Source organism: Mirounga leonina, unplaced genomic scaffold, assembly GCF_011800145.1.
Source record: "Mirounga leonina isolate KUSES-001 unplaced genomic scaffold, KU_Mleo_1.0 Mir_151, whole genome shotgun sequence".
In the NCBI taxonomy this organism is placed as follows: domain Eukaryota; kingdom Metazoa; phylum Chordata; class Mammalia; order Carnivora; family Phocidae; genus Mirounga; species Mirounga leonina.
The window spans coordinates 25718405-25745000 of NW_023270377.1; the positions used below are offsets into that span (position 1 = coordinate 25718405).

At 36.5% G+C, this 26596-nt stretch overlaps 1 protein-coding gene across 11 annotated transcripts in view; it reads left to right on the top strand.

The window, feature by feature from the left end:
* Positions 1–2665: 2665 nt before the first annotated feature.
* The window catches only part of KANSL1L (KAT8 regulatory NSL complex subunit 1 like), a 151726-nt gene continuing 127795 nt past the window's right edge, over positions 2666–26596 (top strand). For 4 of the 11 annotated variants that reach the window (XM_035007234.1, XM_035007240.1, XM_035007241.1 and 1 more), the window contains exons 1-2: positions 2667–2922; positions 20889–22005. In XM_035007234.1, the coding sequence (XP_034863125.1) occupies positions 20918–22005 (1088 nt within the window). In that variant the 5' untranslated portion in view covers positions 2667–2922; positions 20889–20917. Of the gene's footprint in view, positions 2923–3876; positions 3895–11533; positions 12112–17409; positions 18275–20888; positions 22006–26596 lie in introns of those variants that run through there. The other 7 variants (XM_035007245.1, XM_035007238.1, XM_035007243.1 and 4 more) reach the window with 7 other exon arrangements.

Below are 26596 nucleotides of genomic sequence, written 5' to 3' on the forward strand. Positions count from 1 at the left end.
TGGAAAACCAGCATGCATATGTTACAAATATTAAAATAGGGTAATGTTCAATGTCAAGAAATAATAATAATATTTGGTTAACTTGGGGTAAAAAAAGTGTGCAGTGTCATCTCTCTTTTTTTTTAAGATTTTATTTATTTATTTGACAGAGAGAGAGCACAAGTAGGCAGAGTGGCAGGCAGAGGGAGAGGGAGAAGCAGACTCCCCGCTGAGCAGGGAGCCCAATGCGGGGCTCGATCCCAGGACTCTGGGATCATGACCTGAGCTGAAGGCAGACGCTTAACCGACTGAGCCACCCAGGTACCCCTGCAGTGTCATCTCATACCTATAAAAGATTGTGCTTTTCTTCTTTGGGCTTTTCTACATTTTTAAAACCAAACCTGCATTATTAATAATTTCCTATCCCCCAAGTTTCTATTATTTTGAAGTATCAAAAACTGAATATAAAAGAAATGAGAAAATTATGTTTCTATGATGGCTTGATAGATTAAAATATTTATTTAAGGTCTACAAATTTGGTGGGCTGCAGGACTGACTACAAGATAAAAGAATTAACCCGGAGAATTGGAAACAGCCTATCTCCTAGGGCTGTGTTTTTTTTTTTGTTTTTGTTTTTTAGATTTTATTTATTTATTTGACAGAGCACAAGGAAGGGGAGCTACAGAGGGAGAGGGAAAGGCAGGCTCCCTGCTGTGGGGAGTCTGATGTGGGGTTCAATCCCAGGACCCTGGAATCATGACCTGAGCAGAAGGCAGATGCTTAACTGACTGAGCCACCCAGGAGCCCTCCTAGGGCTGTTTGATGAACAAACTAGATAATGTATGTAAAAATGCCTTCTTATAGGCATTCAATTATACTTGAATAATTACAAAGCTCAATGCCTGTACCATCCTCTACAAATTCCACCAGGGCAGGAACTTTATTTATGACTGTATCTCCAATACCCATCACAAAACATGTGTGCGATAAATATTTGGTAATTATATGAATGCTTTGTTTTAGTAAGTGATAATTATTTCACAGAAGAAAACTGTATCCTCGAGTAATTTGATGGCAGTACAATTCCTTCAGGTTAAAATCTGAATTCCTGTTATTCAAGATTTACTCAATCTAGTTGACATGTACTTTTCCAGCCCAATAATATCATAAACACAACCTCTACTCAAACCCAAACATACTATCTTGTGATTGATGCCTTCTTTCTTCTCTGCCCAAAGTCTTTAAAAATACCCAGCTCAAATAAAAAAAGTCTTCCTTTGAACTATCTCAATACTGATTTGACTTCTCAGACTGTTAATCTTAAACAAATTTTTTTAAATGTCTTACTCATTTTTGCATTTCTGTCCCCAGGGACAAGAACAACCTTTTGAATATAGTGAATATCCAGTAAATATTTGATTTAACTATTTTCCCAACACATCATTCGCTTACAAATTTTATTCCAATGAAGGTAAATCAATTTCCTGAAACTCTTCCCTTACTCCATATGAAGGTGCAATTATTGTTCTGAGCAATCTTCAGAAAGTATACTCTGCTATAAATGCAGCCTGTCATAAAGTTATTGCAGTAATGTCCCAATGCACTAGAAAAACCGGGAACAAGGAGGTTATTTTCTAATTCAAGTAATCTGTGTCATGCCTTAATGCTTTGTTATAACTCCAGTTCCTTGGATTCCCCTGCCCGCCTCCCCCCACCATCCTGATCTTATTCAATTAATAAGGTTGAAATAATGGCAATTGTCTTTTTGGATCTAAAATTCTAGTGCGCTTTATTCCTTAAATCATTTTATGTGTAAATTAGGTGCTTAAGAAAGCCTGAAGTACATCAAAAGAACTATATCTAGTGCTCAGTTTATTAAAAAAAAAAAAGTGCGTGGCGGGGGAAATGCCCGGGTGCCGTTTAGTGGTGAGTGGAGCCAGGTGCAATTCTCTCAGAAATGTTTTTATGTGTCCCTGGCCAACTATCTCCACACAAAACCCCGTTTATTTATTTGACTGCGCTACTGCAGAACAGAGTTAACTCCAACGCCACTCAAAACAGCTTTGTACGGATTTAAAAATGCTTGAGCGGGCGGCTCCTGATTTTTACCATAAAACGACCCAGCTGCATCCAAAGCAGATTTGTCACCCTATTTCAGAGCCTCTCGGGAGTCGTACAGAATTAGGACTCTGGAGCGCAGAGCACGTATGCAAGCAAACCCACGGAGAAGTACAGATTTGGCAACTGTGACAAAGCTTTGTTAAAACTTGCCCCTGGAGCCGCAAGGCGGGAGGGTCTGGACGCCAGGAGCCGGCGCAGCCTGAGCGCGGGCGGTAGGGCGTAATGCCGCCTGACTTTCCCCTCTTCGCTTTTCCTGTCACGGTAGTACAGAAATAGCAAAGCAAGGGCGGGAAGTCACAAGCCCGTATTTTTGTTGTGCGTGTGTGTCTGTGTGTGCGTGTGCGCGCGCGCGCGTGTTTCCCGCTGGCAAGGGAAGAAGTAAGGAGGGAGCGAGAACGACCCGGAACCCACCCCCAGGGAGTCGCCGCGCCTCTGCACCAGGATTCGGGCGTCTTGCTCCAGCGACTTCCAGAACGCTCGCAGCCGCTGCTGCAGGCCCCGCCTCCTGCCGGGGTTTCCCCGCCACCCGCGCTCATTTGCATGGCGCTTCCCCTCCCCCGCTGCCATTGGCTGGCGTTGCGCCCCGCCCACTGCCCCTCCACCACAGCAGGGTTCCGTCCCCGAGCCGCCCGGAGCTGCGGGCAGCGGGCGGACTGTTAAACCGCGGCGGCGGCCGGGGCGGGAGCGGGGCGCGCTCTGGAGACGAGTCAGCGGCGCCCCGGGTGGGGGTAGGCGGGCGGGCAGCTAGAGATCACCTCAGCAGCCCCCACCACGGCCGGACCGAAGGTGCGGCGGCGGAGGGGAGCCAGGGCGCCCCAGCAGGCGAGTGGCCGACGTCTCAGCGGCGGGCTGAGGGGGGTGGGTCTCCTCTGCCGGGGACGGCGGCAGCGCGGGGAGGGGAAAGCGGAGAAGACCGCCGGGTGGACTTGCGGGCCAGGCAGCCGAACGGCAGCCCCTTCGCCCCCCGAATCCTGTGGGCTGTTGGACGCCGGGTCCCGGCACAGGATCGCGCTCTAGGGCAGGGGTCGGACCGCAGCCAAATTTAAACGGCTAAACCTAACAGCCTTGGCAGAAGCTGAGGGGAGGGGAGAGAAGGAGTGGAGGGAGGGGTGGGGGCGGACCTAGACGTGGTCACGTGGGGCAGGGGAGGGGCTTGGCGGGCCTCCCTTTTGTTTTGGCTGGCGCGTGCGCAGACGGCAGAACACGTGGTCTCTTGGGCCCGCCCCTTGCTTTAGCTGCCGCGCTTCCTCGGGTGCGGTTGACGTGTGGGCTGTTTTTGGGGAGCTCTGAAGCGGAGCCGTCTGTGTTGGATGTGACCCTTGTTTACTTTTATTTTGTACTTTATTTCAGGCAACGTTGATTTGGTTTTTAGAATTAGGTGGGGTGGAGAAGAATCTAGAGAATTATTGAGGAATGGTGTTTCCAAGTTTGTGTCTCTTCGTATTTCGAAGGGACCGACATTGCTGGAAAATCTGAGGATATGTGGTGATTGGTAGCAAGAAATAGAAGGCTGTTTTCTGGTGGTTGAAGAAAAGAAGAGGTTAGCTTTACATCCAAGGGGGAAGGCACTGGGATGGACCTTCTTGTCTTTCCCTGTGAGAGGATTAGTTTTTGGCTGGTTCCCTGCCCGCTCTGCCGCGCAGATCCACTCCACCCTTTACCTCGGATCAGCTGTGAGGCGCGGCGCTGGGGGGTGGGGGTGTTGGAGATCGATTTTTTTTTTTTTTTTTTTAACAGAGAAGCACATTCCTTTTTGATTCCCCAAACTTTAGTCAGCTGGTGAGATTTAAGACGGTAACCCCTTTCGTCTTACTCCTTTGGCTTAACTTCGTGCTGAGTTTGGTTCTGTAGGAATGTTTTTAAAATACAGGATGGGGCAGTTTCGTTACCAACTAAGCCTACGTGAGATATTTATCAATACTGCAGACAAAACTGACTTTTTGACTAGGTAAAAGTGGGTCTAAAAATAATTAAATATTGGAGAAAAACCTGGTGTTCTGGAATGTAGATTGCTTGAAAAAGAGTTTTAGCACTGAGTGGTTTCTACTGTTTCCAGTTCTTAACTGGCCGTTTCTTTGGGCAAGTCACAACCGCTCTTTTCTCAATGTTTGTTTCGTCTTGTAAATAGTTTCATAATACTGTCCCTGCTTTAAGAGATTGTTATGAGAATTAAATACCTTGTGTTAGTAAAAGTAGTTTACAATCTTTACCAACACTGCAAAAATACAGAAATGGCTAAGTGACATGGTTTTATAGTAAAAGTTTTTTTTTTTAAATCCAGCATACTGAAAGATTATAAACTGAATGAATCATGAAATAGGATATATTTGAATATCTTCAAAATCTATTGTAGTAACTATTATCTTTGATTCTCCCTGTTTCCACCTACTTGATCAGTGTCAGGTTGCCATCATTTCTTTGTAGTTTTAATCTAGAAAGATTATCATTATTCTCTTCCCTAGCCCTTCTAGAGTAAGTTTTTACATGAATTTTTTCTTAATCCAGGCCAATTCTATCACACTTATTTTTTACATTTATCGTTTGCGTGTGTATCATATGTGCCTTTTCAAATAACAATTATTAAAAAATCTTATAATTTGGAAAATAAAGATGAGTGCAAATAATACAGTTTGTATTTCTAAATATGTGTATTTGAATTTTTCCTATAACTGGGTTCATGTGATATATTTTCATTTAATTCTACCTCATAAATGTTCCCATGTCATTAGTCTTTGAAAAATTATATTTGGCTGCTTAAAATTATATCATGTAACTATTATATTTAAAATTTTTCCTATTGACAGATATTTGGGATGTTTCTGTTGTTTTGCTAACAAACTTCACTACAGAGAATTGCCTTTTACATAAATCTTTGAAATTTTTTTTCCCCTTAGATTTGTAAAAGAGATTACTAGGTCAGAGACTGGGGTTGTGTGTGTTTAAGGCTCTTGAACATCACCAAACTACCTTCTAGAATGTTGTATCAATTTATACTCATCTCGTGTATGACCCAGCCTCACATTATGTCCTTGTTCATCATCTAGTGTTAGTATTGAAACAAAAAACCTTGCTTTAATTTGCCTTAAGTTATTGTTTCCACAATAACTGTTGTATATCTATCTTCTTACTGTAAGATGCTTCAAGGAGAATATATTTCATATTTGACATGTTGCAAATCACAAAGTGGGTGCTCAATGAATACTTGCCAGTTGGCTTATTAATATTTACCTTTTTGACCTCTGGAAAATCAGGAAATGATGTCTTGCTTTTTTTGTCTTACTCAGTTTACCAGTACATTGTTGGCAGTATACCGTTATTGTTTGATTCATTACTTTGAGTACTTCTCCCTTCAGATAGGGACCTCGCTGATCTCACAGTTGTCTCCTAAAAAGGTCCAGTGACTTCTCATGTTCAACTCCTGCATTAGCCAAGAGTTCTATCCAGTTTTTTATGGCATTTATCATGATAAACTATTTCATTTCCTTTATTCATTTATCTATCTTGTATGGAATTCACTTACAGATTTCACTTTGATCATTCTAGTTTCATGTGTAGCCTTTTCTGTGTTTTTTTTTAATTTTTTATTTATTTTTTGGTGTTATTTTTTTTTAAAGCCTACTATCTAAAGTTCCTTTATTTCATTATTCACATTGTTCCATGTATTACTGCCTATAACATTTTTTACTGCCTTTAACCTACCACATAAACCTTATATTTCATCTGTAATTTTTATTTTTATTTATTTGGTTCTTTTCCTCTCATGTCCTTTTGCATTGGTCTGTACAGTTTTAGATCGTAAAGGAGGCAGAAAGCTGTTTCGTTCGGGTTTAGAATTGTGTTTAGGATTGTTTACCAATTGGGTTTCACAAGTTAAAAACTGCAAGGAGTGGGGCTGCTTGCAACAGAAGTGACAGGTCGTAGGGAATTAGCGACCAGTTCACTGACTTGAAAGCATATCATCTTATACCTCTATCCTAAAAGTCCTGACTGCATTATGGGACTATAAGGGAATACTGTACATAAGGATGACCCTGAATCATCAGTACGATCTTACATTACTTTCTGTATGTTCAATTTCAAAAGGCAAGGAAGGTGTATCATTTCCACAAGATTTCTATTTGTTTTTCCTTTTAGATGTTGTCTTAAGAGAGATTTCAGTGAACTGGGCTCCTTACTGCATGTAGGATAAATAATCAGCAAATGTTAATAAAAATGGTAATATTGTACTTGCCTTTGGACAGTCTATAATGAAAATCTGAAGACAATAATGAAAGTCTTTAATACTTGATGATATGTTTAGGATTTTAGAAGCACATTTTATTTCTATATGGATGCTACAGTTCTCTAAGTATTGCAGAATTGGGAGAAAAGGCATTCATTTATAATATTGAGGTTTTGTTAACATTTGTAATGAACTTTGTATTTATTGTCTGGTTTCGGTTCTAGAAGACCAAGAATTCTCAAGCATGTTTTTCAAAGTAATTTTTAAAAAGTTTTATGTGTAGATCATTAATCAGTGTTTAACGACTTGAAATTAAATTGGAGCAAATATGATAGTACACTTCTAAGTGTAAATTTCTGGGTCCAAGCAGATGTACACACACACAAAAAACAACTCTTCATTTATATTCCTATGAGTCATGCACTTATAACTGAGTAGTAATAATTCTGCTTGAAGTATGATCTGTTTGATGTATTATGTGGCCACCCAAGTGGCTTTATCTTTAATTAAATTCCTTTAGTCTTCAAAGAGAATTCCTTTTTAGGGATAGTTTTCAAAGTGGAAGAAGTTCTTGCTGTAAACATAACTGAGTACAAAGTACTGAGCCAACTGTACCCTGGTCATGCCAATTACTGCAGTGTTTTGTGCTGTAAATTGAGAATGTCCACATTTAAGAAAGAAATCTTGAAAACATGACACTGTATTTTGTATTTATATCTTCCATTAGTTCTTATATTTTTGAGGAGTAAAATTAATACCAGTGTAAACTCTTTCTCATTACTATTGTTTTAATTAGATTTTTTTCTTTATGAGTTACACATTAAAATTTTTGAGTCTTATATTTTAGTAATGTTTGAAAGAGCTTTTCATACTTTGCTGAGAGAATTTGTCTTTTTTCCTATCTTTCTCTGACTGTTATTCTAATGGATCAGCTGTCTGAATCACATTTAAGTTGTTACTGTGGAAATAATTTAATATTTGTCCCTACTTCAGGCTTTTCCCCTTTCTCACAATGTCATTGGTAGTTTTTACGGTCTAAAACTTAAGGATGAATCTGCCTTATTTGTGATAATGTAATTCCTAGTTTGTGTTACTACATTTAAGATAACTGGGATTATCCAGATTCTAGTCAAAAGAGTAAATTTAATGTTCAGGGTGGATTTGAATGGGTTATTTTCTGTGGACTATATGAAATATACATACACGTGCTAGAATATAAATCATAGTTAAAATCTGGAGCAGTACTTTAGGGGGTGGAAAATCAGATTTGGCCTTTAATTTTTAAAGTTCATTTTCAGGAGGAAGGGTGGTTTTTATCTAAATTATCTAGATTATCAGTTTCATTTCTGAAGATAGACTAGATTAGCAAACTTTTGATTTTTTTCTTAGAAAAGTAGAAATGCCAAAAATTATTTGGTATATATGACCTATATATTGTAAAGACCTGATCTAAGTGTTGGGATCAACTCAGTAATTAATGACATCATAATTATCTCACTGTGTATGTGCAATTTTTGAGGGATGACATAATATTTATTATATCTCATGATGTCTACAGGACCATTTTATATTTAATGCTAAATTCATAAATATGCATGATTTATAAAGAAAAAGATTATGTCACTAATGGAAACATTTTGTAGACATCAGGGCAAAGCTTTTTATTTGTGGTAACGTAACAACTGATTTCTTCCTTAATTCACAATGAATGTGTTGGATTAGATTGTAGAACAAAAGTTAGAATTTATGATGTAGACTTTTTACTGAACTAATTTGATTTATATAATAATGAGTTTAATATGGACAAAAAAAACAAAAAGTTTTAATTCTTTGTAGTTTTTAAGTGTTTATAATTTAAAGGCATAAACTTTGCCTGGCTGCAATTTTCTCTCTGGTATTTTTTTGTGAGACTTCTAAGAAAAAAGGATATGTAGTGAGATCTGGACTGTTCACTGTAGGGTTATTTACTTGGTGGATTATCTGTAAAAGATTTATAACAGATTAGTTTTTGGTTTTGTTTTTTTGCCACCCTCAAAATTTTTGGGCTCTGGATGTGCTAAAGAATTTTTTAATTAACTAATTAATTAAAATTGGAATGTAAGTTGAAAACTTTGTTGTAAAAACATAGAAGTGAAATTCATGCTCAGGAAATATAGTTGATTTTTGGATTATCAAGAACATTTGCTTCTTGACAGATAATTAGGATAATCTGAAAGGGTACTGATATAGTTGGTTTCTTAGCTTGCAGATCCTGTTAGATTAATACTTTAGTTCTGTGTTTGTGGCCAAAAGGAGTTCAGTTTTTCTCAGTTTTATCCATTACAGGTTCTTTGAAGTCCTATATATTAAACTCTTAGAAGAGGTACCGGTTTTACCTGAGTATCTTAGGTGTATATGAAATAAATGGTGCCTGGAATAGTACAGTATTTTAGCAACTTGAAAGAAATTTCTTAGATTTAGCTAAGATCCAAGTACTTTTTGCACCACACAATTATGTGCATGATTAGAAACAGAATAATTAGAAACTAAATATTCATGAGATCAAGATGCTTCTTTGATGCTTCCTTGAAAGCTTTTTAAGGATTTGTCTTTTCCATATTTTTGAACATTCTGAAATACTATAGGTGCCTAAAAATACAAAACAATATGTTTGGCTAAGAACTTTGGGGACTAATATTTTAGTTAATGGTTGATTCTTGTTTACTTAGGGGGACTATACTTTATACTTTGTACTGTCCAGTACAGTAGTCCTTAACCACATGTGACTATCAAGCTCTTGAAATGTGTTTAGTCCAAATTGAGTTTGTTAAATGTAAAAAACACTGGATTTTGAGACTTAGCACATCTCATCAAGATACTTTTATATTAATTACAGATTGAAATATTTTAATTAAAATTTCATGTTTTTTACTTTTTAAAATATATTCTAGTAGCAGATTTAAAATTAAATGTGTAACTCCTATTTCTATTGGACAGCAGTGTTCTATACTAATATTTCCTAATCTTAAGACTCCTTTCATAATAAAGTATCTCATGAACCTCCTTCCTAGGCATTTTAAAATATAGTTGACCCTTGAACAATGTGGGGGTTAGGTGTGCTGACCCCCCATGCAGTCAAAAATCTACGTATAACATTTGATGCCCCCCCCCAAACTTAGCTACTAATAGCCTGCTGTTGACTGGAAGCCTTACCTATAACACAAATACCTGATTAACACGTATTTTGTATGTTAGGTGTATTATATATTCTTACAATAAAATAAGCTAGAGAAAAGAATGATTAAGTCATAAAAGAAAATGCATTTACAGTACTGTATTTCTTGAAAAAAATCCACATGTAAGTGGACCCACACAATTCAAACCCATGTAATTTTATTATTTTTTGAAGCTATTTATTGAAGAAATATTTACTAAGGGCCTGCTTGCTATGTGCCAAACAGTATTCTAGGATACAGCACTGAGTGAAAACATTCAAACCCCGCCTTCATGTGGCTTTCATTTTAATGGGACAAATATGTGATAAATGATTTTTAGATGAACTATTATTTGTTGTAAGTATACTATTATTGTATATAATTGTATATAAATTATGTAATACAATTTTAATAGAGTGCTTCATTTATCCAGTGATATATGCTATTTACTTTTGGCATTTGTCTTATTCGTGTTCTCTGAACTTTCTGGATCTATGGTTTGATGTCTGACATTAATTTGGAGGCATTCTCAGTTATTGCTTCAAATATTTCTTCTTTTTCGTATTCAGCATCTGGTATTCTTGATTTTGGCTCAGGTCATGATCTCATGATCTCATGATCTCATGGTCTCAGGGCTGTGAGACTGAGCCCCATATCAGATTCTGCACTCAGCCAGGAATCTGCTTGGGATTCTCTCCCTCTTCCTCTCCCCTGACTCATGCTCTCTCTCTCTCTAAAATAAATACATAAATCTATAAAAAAAAAAAAGAAAGCCGCTTCTGGTCTTTTGGCTTTAAATACTGTTTATAACCAGTGACTCCCAAAAATGGTATCTCTATGAATTCTTGCTTGAACTCTAGACTTGATAATCTAACTGCTTCCACTTGGATGGCTAATAGGTACTTCAAAGTCAACATATCCCAAAGAGAACTTTTTATTTTTCTCCCTCAACCTTCTGTCTCCTCAATTCTGCTCCATTTCAGAAAATGGCGTCACTGACAACTCAGTTGCTCAATCCCCAAATCTAAGAGTCATAATTAATTGCTTCCTTTACCTTTGGTCCCATAAAATCTTGGCTATTAAAAGTTTTGTCAGTTCTACCTTGAAACGTATCTTAGATTCATCCATTTTAATTTCTAGTACTACCTCACTAATCCCAAGCCACTGGTACTATCTCTTGTTTAGATTACTTCAGGTAGCTTTTTAATTGGTCTCCCTGCTTCTCTTCTTGGAAGCCATTTCCATTCTTTCTCCTATACAAACTTTTTCTTTGTAGAACAGCTAGAGGAATCTTTTAAAAATAAAAATGTGTTAGATCATGTTACTATCTTATCCAAATACCTTTAGTGGTTTTCCTTTGACTTACATAAAATGTCTTGGCAAACCATTTGCCTCTCTGATCTTATTTCCTCTTACTTTGTCTCTCTGGCTCATTATGTTCTAGATATATTTGTTATTTTTGTTCCACAAACACACCAAAATTATTCCTGTTTAAAAACATTTTATTAGTTGGCTTTTTTTCTTGGAAGGCTCTTACCCCCAAGTCTTGGTTGGTTTGTTATTGTCATTTCAGATCTCAGAGCAGATGTCACCAACACCAAGGCCTTCGTTCATCTACAAATCTAAAGTAACTCCTGTCCCAATGTTGACATGCTGTATCACTGTTTAGTTTTTTATAAGAACACTAGGGAACCCTTATTTACTTGGTATTTTTTTGTCTGTTTACTCTGTATCTACCATTTGCTAGAATGTAAGCTCTGTGAGAATGGAAACCTTACCTTTGATGTTCACTGTCATCTTTCTAGTAACTAAGATGGTGTGTGTTATATTCACTCAATAAATATGTATTAACTGAATTGTTGAATGTTTGGCTTTATATTGAATACATATTAAATGGAGGTTAAAAATCTGGCTCCTACCAAAAATAGACAAAACTATATGACTCAAGGTTGGCCATTTCTTCATTTTCTGCTTTTTGAAAGTCAGTTTGTCTCTTTTTAAACTTGTTTATTTCTGTAATTTTTGGAAAGTTTTCATTTTGTTATGTTTTTAAAAGATGAAATAGGTTTTCAGCTGCCATTCACAAGCACTTCTTTATAAATAACATGTTGTGGTGTGGATAGTCTTTATACTCAAATGAAAACCAGATGACTTTACTTGTAGCTAGATATTCTTACTGTCTTGTTTTTTTAAATTGGCTTCTGAAATACTGGAAGTGCTATAAAATAATTGTGATCATGTGGAATACACTTCATAGAACTAATGGGACTAATTTTTTTTAATGTTGACATTTTGTATATTTGGTATTTGTAAGCCTTTAAAAATTTTTATGCCATTTTTTTTACTTAAAAAAGGAAAACAATCATTTCAACTCTGTACAACAAACATTAGAAATAGATATCATTCGAAAATAGTTGCAAGAAAATTGCAGTTTTACGGTCTACATCACCACATCCTATAATATGTATTTCCAAGGGGAAAAAAGCTACAGTATGTTGAACACTTGACTGTCACCCATAGTCTGAAAACTCAAGAACATGGACTTTTGAGGCAAATCAACATCAGTCACCAAAACTTGTTTAGCTTACTATTGAGGTAAATTTGCAGAATTCATTATTTTATGTTCTAAATCAGTATTCCTTATGTATTCTGCCTCTAACCGTTTGTCCTTTATGCATAAAAATGAAATAGTAAGTGACTTAAAATAACTACAGTTTAAAATTGTGTAATAGTTGAAGCCATTACTTAGAGTTAACCTGAATGGTAAAAAAAAAAATCTTTCAGGAGTATGCACATTTGATTTCTACTAACTTGAACATATATCTTCTGCATAAATTGTTATGTTTTAGTTTCTTATGTTTAGTATTTAATTTTGAGGAAGTCCAGTTTATCAATTTTATGAATAATGTTTTTGTTGTCCTATCTAAAATCTTTGTCTAACCCATAAAGATTTTTTTCTGCGTATTTTTCTAGAAGTTTTATGGTTTTAAGTTAAACTTTTAGGTCTATGATCCATTCTGTTGGATGTGACTGTTTTTATATAAGGTATATCCTCTGAGATATGAGTTAAGTTTCAGTGTTTTGCATATGGATGTCTTATCGTTGCAGAACCATTTGTTTAAAGTTAGTCTTTTTACATTGAATTGCCATTACATCTTTGTCAAAAATCAGTTGACCATATGTGTGGTGGTTTGTTTTGGAGCTCTCTATTCTATTGATCTTGTGTTTGTTCTTTTACCAATGCCACATTTATTTTGACTAAATAGATAAGTAGTTTGAGTCCTTCAGCTTTGTTCTTTCTCTTGTTTTGTTTTCTAGTTCCTTGCCTTTTCCATATGAATTTTTTTTTTTAAGATTTTATGTATTTATTTGTCAGGGAGAGAGAAAGAGAGAGAGCGAGCACAAGCAGGGGGAGTGGCAGGCAGAGGGAGAAGCAGGTACCCTGCTGAACAAGGAACCCAATGCGGGACTCCATCCCAGGAGCCTGGGATCATGACCTGAGCCGAAGGCAGACGTTTACTGGCTGAGCCACCCAGGTGTCCCTCCATGTGAATTTTTGAATCAGCTTTTGATATCAGCAAAAAATTCTGCCAAGATTTTGATTAGGATTGTGTTGAATCTATAGATCAGTTTTTTAAGAAGAATTAACATTGTAACAATATTCAATAATCCATGAACACAGCATATCACTCCATTTAGGGTGTTCCTTGCTTTTTTTCATCCAGTTTTTCATTTTAGAAATATAAATGATGTTTGTATCTTGACCTTATATTTGCTACCTTAGTAAACTCATTAGATCTAGAAGCTTTTTTTTTTAATTTATAGATCCCTTGGGATTTTCCATGTAGAAAATAATTTCATCTGTGAATAGAAACAGTTTTACTTTTTCCTTTCCAATCTGTATGCTTTTTATTTCTTTTTTCTTCATCTATTCCATTGGCTAGGACCTCAGTATGATGATGAATAGGAGTGGTGAGAACAGACACCTTGTCTCATTACCAGTCATCGGGCAAAGGCATCAGTCTTTCATCATTAATTGTAAAGTGATCTGTAGACATTTGTGTAGATGCTCTTTAAGCAGTTTTCTTTCTTTTCCTTATCAGAGGGTTTTTTCCTAGTCATGAATGAATATTAGATTTTGTCAAATGCTTTTTCTTCACCTATTAAGATCATAAAATTTTCTTTTTTTAAATTTTATTTATTTGTCAGAGAGAGAGTGCATAAGCAGGGGGCATTGACAGGCAGAGGGAGAAGCAGGCTCTCTGCTGAGCAAGGAGCCCGATGCAGGACTAGCTCCCAGGACACTGGGATCATGACCTGAGCCAAAGGCAGACACTTAACTGACTGAGCCATCCAGGCGTCCCTATATTTTCTTTTTTAATCTTTTAATATGGTGAATATCAGTGATTATTTACTTATTTACTTTAAGAGAGAGCAAGCAAGTGTGAGCAGGGGGTGGGAGGGAAGGGCAGAGGGAGATGGAGATAGAATCTTAAGCAGGCTCCACGCTTAGCTCAAAGCTGGATGCGGGGCTCAATCTCACGACCCTGAGATCATGACCTGAACTCAAATCAAAAGTCAGTCACTTAACCGACTGAGCTACGCATGCACCCCCAAGGATTGAATTTTTATAATAATATTGAGCCACAGTTGTTCGAGTGGCTGAGTCTTGATTTTGGCTCGGGTCATGATCTCAAGGTCCTGGGATCAGGTCCTGTGTTGGGCTCTGTGCTCAGTGGGAAGACTGCTTCAGGACTCTCTCTCTCCTTCTGCCTCTCTCCCTGCTCATTCACTTTGTCTCTCTAAAATAAATAAATCTTAAAAAGAAAAGATTAAAAATATTGAGCCAGTATGGGGTGCCTGGGTGGCTCAGTCCTTAAGCATCTGCCTTCGGCTCAGGTAAAGATCCCAGCGACCTGGGATCAATCCCGGCATTAGGCTGTCTGCTCAGTGTGGAGCTTGCTTCTCCCTCTCCAGCTCCCTCATGCTTGTGTTCCATCTCTTCTATCTCTCTCTGTCAAATAAATAAAATCTTAAAAAAAAATATTGAGCCAGTATGTACTAATTGAAAACCACATTTCGTTGTGTCACATATATTTATATATTGCTTTGTTTGTAACATTTATTTTAAAAATAATTGAAATAGGTGTTGTTATGATTTATTACTACCGAAATCTTGGAACACATGTCAAAATCAAGCCTCACTTGTTTGTTTATTAATTCAGTCAACAAATGTTTGACAATTATTGTATACCTAAGTGCTGGCAGTTGGAACCTTGGCCAAAATATAGGTCTGCCCTTAAAATAAATTCCTTACTAGAATGTAATAAAATACCAGATCGTGACTATCAGGAACAATAAGCATTGTAAGGAAGTGGAGTGTCATGAATTGAGAGGCTAAAGCTATTTTACATATATTAGTCAAGTCAAGACCCTGATGAGGGTATCGTAGAGCAGAAATATGAATGTATTGAGGGAGCCAGCCATCTTATCTGTGGAAAATGGTTCCAGGCTGAGAGAATTGCAAGTACAAAGTCCCTGAAGCAGGGACTTTTCTGGTGTGTTTCAAGAGTAGCACCGAGGCCAGTGTTGCTGGAGTGTAGTGATCCCCGAAGGGAGATGTCGAATATGAAGTTATCAGGGACCTGATAATGTAGAACTTTGTAGGCCATGGAAAGGACGACTTTGGATTTTACTCTGAACATAATGGTAACCACTTACTTACTCACCAGGTATTTACTGAGCATCTGCGTATGTAAGATACTTTTCATGTTGATGGTAAGCAAGCATACCTTAGAGATATTGTGTGTTCAGTTCTAGACCACCAAAACGAAGCCAATACTGCAATAAAGCAAGTCAGATGAATTTTTTGCTTCCCAGTGCATAAAAGTTATGTTTACACTATACTGTGGTCTATTAAGTATGCAATAGCATTATGTCTGAAAAAACAATATACAGTTGACTTTTGAACAGCATAGGTTTGAACCCTCTGCATCCACTTACACATGGATTTTTTTTTCAATAAATACAGTGCTGTAAATGTGTTTTGATTTTCTTAACATTTTCTTTTCTCTAGCTTTAGTGTAAGAATATACTAATATAACACAAAATATGTGTTATTTGACTGTTTATATTAGTAAGGCTTCTAGTAGTTAAGTTTTGGAGGAGTTAGAATTATACATGGATTTTCAACTGTTGGTGGTTGGCACCCCAACCCCTGCATTGTTGAAGGGTCAACTGTACATACCTTAATTAAAAAATAGTTTGATGTTAAAAACTGTCATCTGAGCTTTTGGTGAATCATAAACACTAATCAAGATCACCATTACAAATATAATAATAATGAAGAAATTTGAAGTATTGTGAGAATTACGAAAATGTGACACAGAGACATGAAGTGAGCATATGCTGTTGGAAAAACAGCATCAATAGACTTGCTTGATGCAGGGTTGCCACAGACATTCAGTTTGTAAAAGAAAAAAAAAAAACGCACTATCTGCAAAGTGCAATAAAGTGAAGTGCAATAAAATGAGGGATGCCTGTAGTAGTTAACAAAATAGTCGAAAATCCAAGCCTTCATAGATCTTTAGAAATGTTAGTGGTAAGTGTAGTTTATGTAATATGGAGGAAGTCAGAAATGGCAGAGTTTAGAATAATCAATTAGGATACACTGTTATATGTAATGATCACATATTTAAATAATTTTAAAAATTGGGATAATGTACTTATGTTTATTTTTTAAAAAGATTTTATTTATTTATTTGACAGAGAGAGAAATAGCGAGAGCAGGAACACAAGCAGGGGGAATGGGAGAGGGAGAAGCAGGACCCCGCCGAGCAGGGAGCCCGATGTGGGACTCGATCCCAGGACCCTGGGATCATGACCTGAGCCGAAGGCAGACGCTTAACGACTGAGCCACCCAGGCGCCCTGTACTTATGTTTAATGATAAAACTAAACATTAAGGGCACCTGGGTGGCTCAGTTGGTTAAGCGACTGCCTTCGGCTCAGGTCATGATCCTGGAGTCCCGGGATCGAGTCCTGAATCGGGCTCCTTGCTCAGTGGGGAGTCTGCTTCTCCCTCTGACCCTCCCCCTCTCATGCTCTCTCTCTCATTCTCTCTCTCTCAAATAAATAAATAAAATCTTAAAAAAAAAACAAAACTAAACTAAACACTAAGTGGGATTTATTCCAGGGATACAAGGGTGGTTCAGTATTTGCAAATTAATCACCATGATACGTCATATAAAACAAAGACTATATGAACATAATTTAATCTTTTATTTACAGGAGACATCTATTTTCATGAGTTTCTTTTGGTTGCAATGTAGAAAGACTTTTAGGCTGAGATTTTTATAAGGATACACTTGGGAATATAATATAGAGGAACTTCATGGAAATCCTAGAATTGGAACTGTGGAATGGATGGGCTTTCTAGAGACTAGAACCCAAAGTCTTCATATCCAAGTGTATTAGTTATCTGTTGCTATGTAACATATTAGCCCCCAATTTAATGTCTTTTTTTCACAGTTTCTATGGGTCAGGAATCTAAGCATGGCTCAGCTGGGTGCTTCTGGCTTGAGATTTCACACAAGGTTGCAATCAGTGTGTTGGCTGGGGCTTCTGTCATCTGAAGGCTTGACAGGGGAAGGATCTGCTTCTCAGACTGCTCACATAACTTTTGTCAGGCTTTAGGTAGTTGCTGTCTGTTGGCTGCAAACATGAGTTCTTTGCTATGTGGGTCTTCCAGCTCCCAGCATGGCAGCTGGCATCCCAGAGTGAGAGAGGGTGACAAGATGGAACCTAATCTCAGAAGTGATATCCCATCACCTCTCGTGAGTTCTGTTTGCTAGAAGCAGGTCAGCAAATCCAGTCCATACTTGAAAGGATTACACAAGGGCATGAATAACCAGGATATGGGGATTATTAAGAGCATTTTAGAAACTGCCTATTGTACCAAGTAAGCCCTAGAGATCTCACCAGAATTTTTTTTGTGTGTGTTTTATTCTAGTTCTCTACCATAAATGCCCCTAAGGCAGTCTAAATGTACATTTTTTTGCTACCAATTATAGTTCTTAACTATTAATATTTATTTATTTTTGCATCTTAGTTTTCCCTTTTATTTAGTTTATCTAGGGCCTGAGATGAACTCTACTGCCTCATGATATTTTACCTTCTGCCTCTGCTGTTAGTCACTTTGAATATGTCCCTAGTACCTTGTTCAGATTTTTGAGAGAGAGAAGGTGGGTAGGGAGGGGATATAGTATGTTTTGAATATACCTCCCTCATCTGTGAACACAGTTTTCCTTAGAAATCAGTGTGGCTATCTAAATACTATTGTAGATGTTTATTGAATAGAAGATAATAGAATATTTCTTATAAAATTAGAAAACTTTGAAATATACAGACTTTGAGGAGAGAATTATATGGAAATCTCTACATTTTTTTGAGACATTACACAGTAAAGTATAAAAAGGGCAAACATCTCTTTATAGTCAGTTCTATGCCCATCATGGGGCTTGAACACACGACCTTGAGAGCAAGAGTTGCATGCTTTACTGATTGAGTCAGTGAGGCACCCCCAAACGTCTATATTTTTATCACACAGAATTAAGAACCATTAACATTTGTTCATTTTGCATTTAAGTCTTTTTCCCCCAGGTAATAAAGTTTGTAGTTGAAACTCAGCTCCTCTTAAACCACCACTCTTAGTTCTGTTTCATGGAACTTACCTGATGTGCAACTACTGTTACAGATTTGGTGGGTATTTTTCTGGTTCATTTTTTATTCTTGTAAACACATAAACACATACACACACACACACACACATTTATGTGGTGTGGTCTTGTGTTTGTATTTTTTTTCCCCCAAATCAATACAGCTTTTATTGAATATTTGAAATATCACAAATAAGTCTGAAAAATCATCTGGTATCTTGCTGTTTCTGTAGCTGGACAACTTAGATCTTATCAGCCTGAATTGTTCCTTTCAGAAGCATAGAAAACATCCAAAAATTTTCTGATGTCTTTTTTTTAAAAGATTTTATTTATTTATTTGACAGAGACAGAGATAGCAAGAGCAGGAACACAAACAGAGGGAGTGGGAGAGGGAGAAACAGGCTTCCTGCGGGGCAAGGAGCCCAATGTGGGACTTGATCCCAGGACCCTGGGATCATGACCTGAGCAGAAGGCAGATGCTTAACGACTGAGCCACCCTAGGCACCCTGCTGTCTTTGTTTTTAACAAAGCCCGATGTGGGGCTCGATCCCAGGACCTGGAGATTATGACCTGAGCCAAAGGCAGACACTTAACTGACTGAGCCACTCAGGCGCCCTGAGATTCAGTCCTGCATTGATGCTCTGGGACCCTTCACAATGACAGTGCATCCCTTTAGAGTGATGTTGACATTTTCTGGAATGTTGACAGTCTGATTGCTGAGAATGGTCTTCATTCTCACAGTAGATGGAGCAAAGAGAGCTTGTGTTTGTATTTTATTTATTTGGTAGCATACTGTACCATTAAAAAAACCTTTATATTCTTTTTGAGGTTTGTCCATATTTGTATATTTAGATTTAGGTCATTCTTTTTAACTGCTGTATAGTATTCCATCATGTTTTATCATCCATTCTCTTATTGTTAGATATCTAGATTGCTTTGAAAGCAGTTTGCTGTTTACAAACAGTGCTCTCTTGTGCACCTATGACAAATACATTTTCTACATTATTGTCAAATTCCTGAATCAACTTATAGTCCAAACAGATGTGGGAAATCTTGTCATAAATGATATTTCAGACTTAGAGCATTCTTTTCTTTTTTTTTTAAAGATTTTATTTATTTGAGAGGAGAGAGAGCATGCGTGGGGTGGAGAGGCAGAGGGAGAGGGAGAAGCAGACTCCCCACTGAGCAGGGAGCCCGATGCAGGGCTCGATCCTAGGACCCCGAGATCATGACCTGTGCCGAAGGCAGATGCTTAACCAACTGAGCCACCCAGGTGCCCCTAAAACATTATTTTCAATTTAGTGATTGGAAAACTGGCCTCTTGCTTTATTAATCTATAATTCCTTCATTACTAGTAAGATTGATTATATGTTTAATGATCTTTTGGATGTCATCTGTGAGGTGTCTGACCAGTTTGCTCATTTGTAGGAGTTCTTTATGTATTCTGGGTATGAATTCTTTTTTATTATATATATTGCCTAAGTCTTCTCCTAGTCTATAACTTGCTTTTAACCCTGTGTATTTTTTTTGTAACTGCATTAGAGCCTTTGTGCCTTTTATTCCTTTTATCATTCTTGCTAGTCTTTGTAAAGAATCCCCTTTGGGTTTTGTGTTTTCACATAAAAATGAAGGTTATAGAGTTACAGTTAGCACCTGGGACATAAAGTATGGGAGTATGGCCATTTAAATGACTATTAACAATCATGTATTGAAACACATTACAGAGTATCATTCCAGAGTATCTTACAAAACTCCTAATTTTTAATGGTATAAATTTTTTTTTCACTATTTAGTCTTCATAATTTTCAATGGTAGATGATTAACTTTTTCAATGAATCAGACTGTATGGTTTTACACTTTTTCTTTTGATAAGATACAATGAAATTTGTTTAATTATGGGATTAATTTTTTAGCAGTCATCTGTTACAGTCCCCACTATTTTCCAGGCAGGAGTAACAGCTTTTATAATGATAACTTATGATTATCTGTTTGTGAAAAGGGAAAAAAATACTGCAGATACTTTTTCACAAAAAATTTTTGTGCATTGAAGATTAAGCAAGTTTTTGCTATCATTTTTAATAGTTGTGAAATTATACTTTTTTGCTTGTAGTTCAGTTACTTACATCTTCTGATATTACGTAGCTTATTTTAGTTAATATTTATACTGTTCAGATTGTGAAATTTGAGAAATGGAGGTTTTGAGCAGCTTATATTTTATAAAGATAAGTAGTTCTTACTTTGGCTGAAAGTATGGGATTGAGTCACATTTTCAAATATAATTCCCAGATTCCAGGTTGGAATTTTTTTCTTTTGCCTTTCACTAAACATTGTTAAAAAAAAAAAAAAAAAAGAATCTTGAAGTACAGTTGAGGTACATTCACAAGTATTTGTCTAATACTTATTGGGCTAGGTAGTGTGCAACCTTAATTGGAGTTTTTGGTATTGGGCCCACAGTCGGAGTAAAGAATAGTTGAGTCTTTGTTGGATTCCTTATGAATTAAGAAAGAACAGAGATATCGTTAGGAGTTGGGAAATAAAGGAGGAGTTTGGTTCCATTCACATTTTAATCAGAAGCATTGAAAATGTTGCCCTTGGTAAAAATGTAAGCATGATCCTTTTTCCTAGATATTTGATCATTTATTTTTACATTATTTTAGGTTTCCAGTAATTACCTGCAGGATTCGCCATGACCCCAGCTCTGAGGGAGGCAGCAACAAAGGGTATCTGCTTTTCATCTTTACCAAGTACCATGGAGTCTGACAAGATGCTATGCATGGAAAGTCCAAGAACTGTAGATGAAAAGCTCAAGGGAGACACTTTGTCTCAGATGCTGGGATTTCCAACTCCTGAACCTACTCTTAACACTAACTTTGTGAATTTAAAACATTTTGGCTCCTCTCAGTCTTCAAAACATTATCAGACAGTTCTTTTAATGAGTTCTAATTCTACATTAAATAAATACAGTGAGAATTACAAACAAAGGAAACTAGGGGAACCTAATTGTAATAAGCTGAAAAACCTACTGTGTAATGGCAGCAATATTCAGCTTAGTAAAATCTGTCATTCTCATTCTGAAGAGTTCACCAAAAAGGAACTTCTGTCCGATACCACAAGCCAGTGCATGACAGATGTACAAATTATTTTGGATTCAAATATAACCAAAGACACTAATGTAGATAAAGTACAACTGCAAAACTGCAAATGGTACCAAAAGAGTGCACTTTTGGATAAAGTTACTGATGCTGAAATTAAAAAGGGTTTATTGCACTGTGCTCAAAAGAAAATTGGGCCTGGCCACTCAAATGTGCCTATTAGTTTCTCAGCTGCTGAAAAAGAGGAGGAAGTGAATGCTCGTTTACTTCATTGTGTAAGCAAACAGAAAATTTTACTTAGCCAGGCTAGAAGAACTCAGAAACATTTACAGATGCTTCTGGCAAAGCATGTTGTTAAGCACTATGGTCAACAAATGAAATTTTCTCTGAAACATCAACTCCCTCAAATGAAGATCTTTCATGAACCTACCACAGTTTTGGATAGCAGTTTACCTAAATGCACTGAAATTAAGCCAGAAGTCAACATGTTGACTGCAGAGAATAAATTGTGGAGTGATACAAAAAATGGCTTTGCACGGTGTACAGCTGCAGAAATCCAAAGATTTGCACTGTCTGCTACAGGGCTGTTGTCTCATGTTGAAGAAGGTCTGGATTCTGATGCAACTGATAGCAGCTCTGATGACGATTTGGATGAATATACCGTTAGAAAAAATGTGGCAGTGTAAGTGCAAAATTATTATTAGACCTTTTACTGTTCTGTGTATAGCCTCAGTTTTGTCGTGATTTCATGATACATTAAAAGGAAGTAGATTTTCTAAAATTTTAGTGCCATAATCTTTAAGACATAAAACTTTGGTGAATTTTTAAAATATTTTGTTAAACTACTGTGCGTAAATATATACATACTATTTAAAAATAAGTTACTCAACTGCTCTATCTAGGAAAAACCATAAAGGGATAATGAAAGCTCTTTAGCTAGAAGTAAGCATTTCTCCCATTCTTGAATAGAATAGGCTATGGACAAGGCTTAACATTTTGCTTAAGTGTTTTAGCCAAAATTCAAAAAATTTAGTCTGCACATGGGGAGCCCACATTGGCTTTAGGCTTTAGGAGTTATCAGTTGAGAGTATATCTAAGTTGATCTGCTCCTTTTTTTTTCCCCTTTAACTACAGTATTTATATACTCATTGAGTTCATACTTTTCAGCTCTGGTCTTTACCAACTTAGTCAATTTTTGCTGGATTAATATAACCAAAACGAAATTATAATGTCAGCTATTAGATACCTATTGAATGCTTATTATGTGCTGGACGTTGGGGATTCGGTTGTGGGCAAAATATTCAGTCTCCACTCTCTTGAAAATATACTTCAAACAAAACAAAACAACAAAAACAGAGGTAAAGTAGTTTTGTGTATCACATTGTGTTAATACTCCAGAATAGCCCTATCTGATAGAAGTTTTCTGAGATGATAAAAATGTTCTATATCTGTGTTACCAAATAGACTCATGTGTCTGTTGAGCACTTGAAATGTGGCCAGTGTATCTGAGGAACTGAATTTTTAAATTTTATTTAATTTGAATTAAGTTTTTTTAAATAGCCAGATAGAACATAGTTTTTAATCTAGCTTTGGGGAATCTGTTAATGTCCCTAACTTGATGCAAAATACCGTGTATATATTTTGGGATGAAAAAGTCCATCATTTTTATCAAATTGTCAAAGATGAGTGAGAATTATTACAGAATTAGAAGCTGAACACATTAATTTTTACTAATAAATAGAAGGTCAGTATATCAATTTCTGTGGTAAAGAATAAAATAAAACAAAGTGGGCATTTCAGTCTTTTGGTGTTGTTATCACTATGTTTGAAATGTATTTGAATGTGGGAGCTAATACTGAGCACGTATTTTTTTCTGGCATTGTGATATTTACATATGATATTTAATCCTTTCAACAACCATGGGAGGTGATTGTTGTTATCCTTATTTAAGAAGAAATAGTCTGCATGGTTAAGTAACTTACCCATGGTCAAAAAGCCAAATAATTGATGGAGCTAGGATTATTGTCCATGTGTGGAAGACTTCAAACCAATGTTCTTGCTATTGGGCCATGCAACTTTGTCAACCTAGAATTCATTGATGCTTTTAGCCACAAGAATTATTAAGCACATGTGCTCTGAAAGAAGTCCAGAAATTTACCAATTTTTATATTTATAATGCTTTTGAAGAAATTTAATTTAATAAAATTTAGTAGATAAATTTAGTAAATTACTTACTTTTTGTTGTTGTTGAGGACAGCTAATGGGCAGGTTTGACTCTTTGAAGCTAGAAACAAAAATCAGAAAATCATGTCTTCCTAGACTATTTTGACCTTCATTAGGATTTTCTTTCATTGATCTGTAGTACTTAATCTGCCATACAGTTTATCATTAAATCATATTTTGTCCTATGTGACTTGCTAATATACTTATTAGTCTTAATAACCCAACACCTAGTAAGGATGGAAACCACATTTTAAACCTTAAAAAAAAAAAATCTTATATACCAAGCATATGATTACTGATTGGTCAAGACATTTTAAGATTTGTATTTACTCGGGGCACCTGGGTGGCTCAGTTGTTAAGCGTTTGCCTACAGCTCAGGTCATGATCCCAGGGTCCTGGGATCGAGCCCCGCATCGGGCTCCCTGCTCTGCGGGAAGCCTCCTTCTCCCTCCCCCACTCCCCCTGCCTGTGTTCCCTCTCTCGCTATCTCTCTCTGTCAAATAAATAAGTAAAATCTTTAAAAAAAAAAAAAAGATTTGCATTTACTCCTTGAATTTAGTCAGGGAACACTAATTTTAGACATTTATATAAAACATACACAAATAGGGAGATTCAAACTATTAAAAAATTTTTATACAAAGCATCAAGGAATATTCGTCTCATTTCTTTTCTTGTCAGTGTCACCAGTTTATTGATGAAAATTGAAGTAAAGTAGTCTGGAAACAAATTGGGTTCAGGCTTTGAAAGTTTATTTCTCATTCTATCTTTCTTTTTTTTTGTAATCAGCTGGAAGGTCAGGAACACCAGACATGCATTTTAGGAAAATAAACAATCTAAGAAGTTTAATATTAAGATATATACTTTTAGCATCTTACGTTATTGACCATTTAATATTAGGTTATTAAAGCTCATATCTATATTCTAGATTCTCAGGTTATACTCATCTGATCAATTCAAATCAGTAATACAAAAGTCATATAATAATTATTTGATTTCTTTAGTTCACTGAATTATTTGATAATTGTTTAGGTTTTTGTGTTTGTTTTTTGCTATTTGAACTCTATTTGCGTTTCTTGATTTTATATACCTCTGGCAAAATTGGATATTAACTTTGTTTTGAATATTTTTACTAATGTGAAGAGATTTCTTGTAGAAAAGATTGTTTCTCAACATTTTATTAATTTTGATGCTTACTGAATTTTGAGAATAACACAACTTTTAAGTATTTGTATCTTTTATGTAAATGTAAAAATGGTTTCTGTTTTTTTAAATTGGAATTAGTGCTGTTTCAGTTTAAGTTCACTCAATAATTTAATACATTTATTCTGCTATAAGGTTTTTTTTAAGTTTATTTTTTTTTAAGTTTATTTTTCTTTACATTTCTGGAAATTGATTTTTCAAATGTAGATGAATATTTTTATTTATTTATTTATTTTAAAGATTTTATTTATTTGTCAGAAAGCATAAGCAGGAGGAATGGCAGGCAGGAGGAAAAGCAGGCTCCCTGATGAGCAGGGACCCCGATGCGGGACTCAGTCCCAGGACCCTGGGATCATGACTTGAGTCGAAAGCAGCTGCTTAACCAACTGAGCCACCCAGGCGTCCCTAGATGAATATTTTTTTTTTTTTAAAGATTTTATTTATTTATTTGACAGAGAGAGACACAGCGAGAGAGGGAACACAAGCAGGGGGAGTGGGAGAGGGAGAAGCAGGCTCCCCGCAGAGCAGGGAGCCGGATGCGGGACTCGATCCCAGGACCCTGGAATCATGACCTGAGCTGAAGGCAGTCGCTTAACCAACTGAGCCACCCAGGCGCCCCCTAGATGAATATTTTTAATGAATGAAGTCGGAATTAAACCTTAAACATAAAATAGGTAAAAATATGTATTTTGTGGACCTAAATTTTTAAGTGAGTGCTAACACAATTAAATTTTTTTTGTATCTACTGAATATGAATAGACTTCTCAATTTAATTATAAGGTCTACAGTGGCAAATACTACAGTTGACTTCAACTTAATTTTAAGTAACTTAAGAGCAAATACCACTTTTTCTGTCATTGTATACCCACTGCCTAGCATTGTCTACTTTTTAGTGTTTTTTTTTTTTTGTATATGTTGACTAAATGAATTTTTCTGTATTTGAATATGCAGTTTTGAAGATATAAAAATTGTGGTTGGCAGTCTATGAAATTTCTCTCCATATAGGTTTATCTTTTCTTCTTCCATTCTGTAGTTTATTTTTACTTTATTTCCCCCACTTTCTTCCTTTGTCTCTAGTACTAAACTGGCCACAAGATGTATCTTATAGGGGTGCCTGGGTGGCTGAGTTGGTCAAGCGACTGCCTTCTGCTCAGGTCATGATCCCAGGGTCGTCGGATCGAGCCCCACGTCGGGCTCCCTGCTCAGCGGAGAGCCTGCTTCTCCCTCTCCCTCTGCATGCCACTCTGCCTACTTGTGCTCTCTCTCTCTGTGTCAAATAAATAAAATCTTAAAAAAAAAAAAATCTTACACATCTTAGAACCAGCATTGAGTATGTAATCAATGAATGAATGAATGAAATACAACATGACAAAAGATAGACCTTTAAAAGTAACTGTTTTATTATAATACTTAACATTTGTAACTTTTAAAAATTGGTAAGTAAAATATATTTATCTTAAAAACCTTAGATTATATTATTATAAATGCTTTTTTTAAGTTTAAATATTTTAAAGATTTTATTTATTGACAGAGAGAGACACAGCAAGAGAGGGGACACAAGCAGGGGGAGTGGGAGAGGGAGAAGCAGGCTTCCCGCCGAGCAGGGAGCCTGATGCGGGGCTTGATCCCAGGACCCTGAGATCATGACCTGAGCCATAGGCAAACGCTTAACAACTGAGCCACCCAGGCACCCCACCATTGTTATTTTAAATATGTATTTGACTTGCCCCTTTTCCCTCCAAAAATGTAGGCAATGGATTAATTCATAATGCCATTACTAATTATCTTAAAAATAACTTGTGGTTGAGAGACTAGTGTACATTAGAAAAAATTTTTTAAAGCCATTTTCC